The 4,855-nt window shown below is 52.6% G+C and overlaps 1 protein-coding gene across 1 annotated transcript; it reads left to right on the forward strand.

Annotated features, from left to right (window-relative positions):
- Positions 1-814: 814 nt before the first annotated feature.
- Positions 815-4,639, forward strand: LOC130041188 (alpha-1-antichymotrypsin-like). Its single transcript, XM_056133239.1, has 4 exons — positions 815-1,328; positions 2,463-2,739; positions 3,437-3,584; positions 4,442-4,639. The coding sequence occupies exons 1-4, from the start codon at positions 815-817 to the stop codon at positions 4,637-4,639; spliced, it is 1,137 nt and encodes a 378-aa protein (XP_055989214.1).
- The last annotated feature ends 216 nt before the right edge of the window (positions 4,640-4,855 follow it).

Below are 4,855 nucleotides of genomic sequence, written 5' to 3' on the forward strand. Positions count from 1 at the left end.
TGAGCAGGACAGGACAGGACAGGACAGGACAGAACAGGGCAGGACAGGTAGGAGGGCGGAGGCGGGTTCTGCTGGGATAAGTGAGTATTGCGGGAGTTTCTTCAGCAGTCTCAGACCTTCACAGCCTGATGGTCCTTGTCTCTGCTCTGCTGAGGGACAGTAAGTGCAGGAACTAGATGGGTTTGGGCAGTGAGCATGTGGAAGGGACAGAGAAGACCAGAATGAGGATGGAAGTCCTGGCCTTGAGGGTGTGGGGGAGGGTCCAGGGATGGGCCAGTGTTCTGGGATTTCCAGAGACATGAAGCTTTGGGGGTGGCTGGGCCAAGCAGGAAAACTCTCTTCAGAGGGTGAAGGGGCCCCTTGCATGAGTAGCTGAGGTGAGCCCCTCTTCGTGCCCGGGCCAGACCCTCAGGGGAGGAGCCTCAGTGTCCTGCAAGTCCCTGAGATGACGTCCTCTGTCAACTGCACTCTTGTTGGGCAGCTGCTTTGGTGCCAGTGGGGTGACCAGCACTGCTGACATGGGTCTGGGTGTCAGACACCCTCGACAGGGCACCCCACGTCCACATATGGGTCAGCTCAGGGAACTCGTATATGAGAGTAGACAGATCCTGTAAACTCGAGAGCTCAGGAACTCCAAGTAGGCTGTGCCCTGTGCCTGTGACCATCAGGAAACCCTGAGAGATGTTTTTTCTTCCAGACTGAGGGAGGAGGCATGTCTGTCCGGCTGGTTCTACTCCTGGGGGCTGTGCTATGTCTCCATATCTTCTGTAGCATTTCGGACACCAAAGATCAGGGGGAAGACCAGGGATCCTCTATGGATATCTTTACACTAGCCAACAGAAGCAATGAATTCAGCTTAAGACTCTATAAGCTCTTGGCTGCCCAGAGTCCTGAGTCCAACATCATCATCTCCCCGATCAGCATCTCCATGGCCCTGGCCTTTTTGGCACTGGGGGCTGGTGGCGACACTAAGACCGAGATCCTACAGAGCCTCAAGTTCAACCTCACCAAGACCCCTGAGGCCAAGATCCATCAGAGCTTCCAGCTGGTTGGGAGACTCCTGCGCATGACAAACACCAACCTGAAGCAGGACTTGAGCACCGCGTTATTTGTGGACCAGCAGCTAGTGCTGAAGAAGGATTTCCAGCAAAAAGCCCAGCAACTGTACAGTGCCAATACCACCTCTGTAAACTTCCAGGATATCACCGCCACCAAGAAGCTTATCAATAATTTTGTGGAGCAGAAAACCCACGGGAAAATCAAGGATGTGGTCAAGTACCTGGATACACATACCAGGATGGTCTTGGTGAATTCTCTCTTCTTCAATGGTGAGGTTGTGCGTGTGGGTGTAAAACGGTCATAAGCTCTTGGCCTTTGGGCTGCTTCTGCTATGTGCAGCCTGCTGTGATCCCAGGAGCTAGTGCAGAGACTCGGGTGCCCACATGAAGTCCAGGAGTGGAGCAGGACCCCCACGTGTGCCCGGAAGGAGCTGTTGGTTCCTGCCTTGGGGCTGGGAGTGGGTCTGGGAGCACACAGAGCTGACAGGCAGTGCAAGGACAGGCAGTGCAAGGTCTGAGAGAGGACAGTAGAATGGTCATGCAGAGAAACAGACAGAAGAGGGCAGAGATCAGGGCTCCTAACAAGAAACTGTGAAGTTGAGGGGCAGGAACAGGTGGACGGGCCTGGACGCTGTGACATGAGGGCCTCAGTCAGCTCCCAGATCTGTGTCAGGGGCAATTCAGATGGCCTGGGACCCAGAAATATCAGCTTTGGGTTTTGGGTGCAGAATACACGGACGGTAGCCATTCTCAACCCTGTGCATAGGGGTATCTGGGACTAGGCTCCCTGGCAAGGCTGGGTGATGTCAGATGCAGATCAGTTCCCTCTGGTCAGTAGTCAGCTTCTCCAGGCCCAGATCCTGACCTGCTTCCCTGTACAGGTCCCCACTGCCCTGTCCTGTGTCCCTGAGCTCTGCCTCTGCCCACTCGTATTTCTACCCCTCACCCATGTGTGATTCGCCTTCTGCCAGGTTAGGTGAGCTCATCTCCTTCCTCCTCCTATACAGCTCCTCCTCGAGTCATTTAGGAGGACAGAAGACTTGGGTTTCCGGAAGGTTATGCCTCTGTCCCCATTCTATGATGGAGTGACAGCCATTTATTCATTCTATGGTTTGCCAGGTCACTTTCTCCCAGGCTGTGACTACTCCCAGCAAAAAGGCTCCACCATTTCCCTGACTCCCATCTCCCTGTACTCCAAAAGTCCCATTGGTTCTCATTCAGCACATCAGTGAGCTCTGGGCTGCCTTATCTCCCATTTGACATTTGTGGGATCCCCAATTTTTAAGATGCCTTCACAATCCAAACATGGGATGGGTTGAGAGTGTTGGGAACTCAGGAATCCTGATCAGAGCATGCAGGACGGGCCACCTGGACCAACCTCTCCAATGTTCTTTCTGCCTCTAGCCAAATGGAAAATGCCCTTTGACCCCAATTACAACTTCAATTCAACTTTCTACTTGAGCACGAAAAAGTGGGTGAATGTAACCGCAATGAGAGCTGAGAAGAAGAAGATACTCTACTTCTGGGATAATAGGTACTCTCTCAATATTGTGCTGCTCCCATACAAGGATGGCCGAATCAGTATGTTCCTCATCCTCCCTAACAATGGCGCCATGCCCAAGCTGGAGGCTGAACTGAACATGGATCTGATCTATTTCTGGAAGAACTCGATGAGGCTGAGGTAATGCACCCCATTTTTGCCGGGCCCTCTTCCATGGTTCACATCTCCTATTCTCATTCACAAGGACCCCCCAACTCTGGAGCAGCAACAGATAACTGGGAAAGAATCAACTAGGGTTGGGGATCCTGACTCTGGAGTTCTTATCACTCTGGGGCACAAAGTGGACCCATGACCGGCTTCCTTTGAGAGGAACACGATCAGGGTGTGGGGTGGAATTGACCATTAAGCCAGCACTAACCTGCCTGTCTACAACAACCCTCCTAGCCACCCCCACACAGCATAGTTCCAGGCAAGGGATCCCACAGAAGTGATGAACAGAGAAAACTGAATATAGACAGACCTGCAACGGCTTTGCCCTGGCTCACGATGAATTGTTCATTCATTCATTCATCCAGGCTTCTCTCATTCATTGACTCATCCACCAATTCATTCATTCATTTAATGATTTATTTATTCATTTTCACACATATAATCATTCACTGGCTCACTCATTCACTTACTAACTCATTCCACCACTCATCTATTCACTCATTCATGTCTTTATTCTTTGCTGCCTGCCTCATTTAATGACTCACAGGATCAGTCACTCACTTGTTCACTCAGCACCATGGGGGATGGTAACTGAGCACCGCCAGGTCCCAGCCTCCAACCTGTACTTGAACTGATCTTGCACAGCTCAGTCTGCTTTTGCTCCTAGGCTGATGAGTTTGTACGTGCCCAAGCTCTCCGTCTCCAGGGGCTACAACCTGGAGCAAGTCCTGCCCATGCTGGGCACCATCGAGTTCTTCTCCCAAGTGGCGAATTTCTCAGGCCTCTCCACTGCCAGGAACCAGGGTCTAATCCAGGTAACCGTGGACCTGCTGTCTCTGAGGAAGACGTGTTGTGGGCATTTGGGTTTCCAGAAGGGCTGTGGAGGTCTTCACAGCTGTGTCTCCCCTGGAATCCCAACACCTTAAGACTCCTGGGAGTGTTGGTGTGTGATTGGGGGTCTCAGCCTTGCTGTGGAAAATGTGAATTGGGACCCAATTGTACTGCCCAGGAGTCATCCACATCTTCCAGTCACTTCTGACCTACCATACAGTGGGGGCTTGTACTGGTCATGACCCAGAAGAGCTCAGCAGGAAGGAGCTCGAGTGGTTAAGGAGCCCCGTAGGCTGTACTGAGATGGACTGTAGCCGGTGGTACCGCTCACCTGTCCCAACTCCCTAAAGAATGAAAGTTCATTCTTACAAGGGTGATCGGGTTGATTTGGCCTGGGAGTTTGTTACTGGGGGACAGACAAAGACAGCAGGAACAGCCCAGCGGGAGCCAGGTCCCTGCAGGGAACAGGAGGCCAGGGCTGTCCACTCGGCTCCAGGTGCTGGGTCAGCAGGTGCCCCATGCACAGGGGCTCCTTTTAGAAGCTAAGGAAAAGCACCCGAAATGAATCTTCCAGCTCCCACAGTGCGTGTTGGGAATCTCAGACACTGCCCCAGGCAGAGCAGGACACCGAGATCCCTCTCTTGTCCACACACCTGAGTTCACTCCTGCCCACATCCTATCCAACCATTTGTTATCTTGACAGTGCTGGCTGGGCCTTGTGTTTTCGAGGGTCTATGACTGGGAACCCCCCCAGGTCCAGGATAGCTGGCCCTCGAGGAGTGTGGGCAGGCTGGCTGCCCCCTGCTGTCCTATCCACTGGTGACTACTCTTTGTCCAACAGGTGGTCCACAAGGCCGTGTTGGATGTGGCCGAAAAAGGCACTGAAGAAGCGCCTTCCCAGAGAAAGTCCAAAGTTCCTCCTCCAAGACTATTGCGGCAGACTCTGGATTTTTCCAGGCCATTCATGGTGATCGTCTTCTCTGAGATCACAAATAACATCCTTTTACTGGGCAAAGTCGTAAACCCCAAGCAGGCCTGAGCTGATGCTGGAATAATGAGGCCTATTGCAAGAAATTGGCCCTTCCCAGAACACTGCATGTCCCATCCCAACTGGTCACTTTCCTGGTGGCTTGATCCAGTATGGGAGACTGTGTGAAAACAATAAATATCTTCCCTACAACACTCGGCTGGGCCATGACCCAGAGATCCTTGAGGGACCCTTCATCTGCCTTCACTTGCCCCAGGCCCTGGACCT

The sequence above is a fragment of the Sorex fumeus genome, unplaced genomic scaffold (assembly GCF_029834395.1).
Source record: "Sorex fumeus unplaced genomic scaffold, SorFum_2.1 ptg000098l, whole genome shotgun sequence".
Taxonomy (NCBI): domain Eukaryota; kingdom Metazoa; phylum Chordata; class Mammalia; order Eulipotyphla; family Soricidae; genus Sorex; species Sorex fumeus.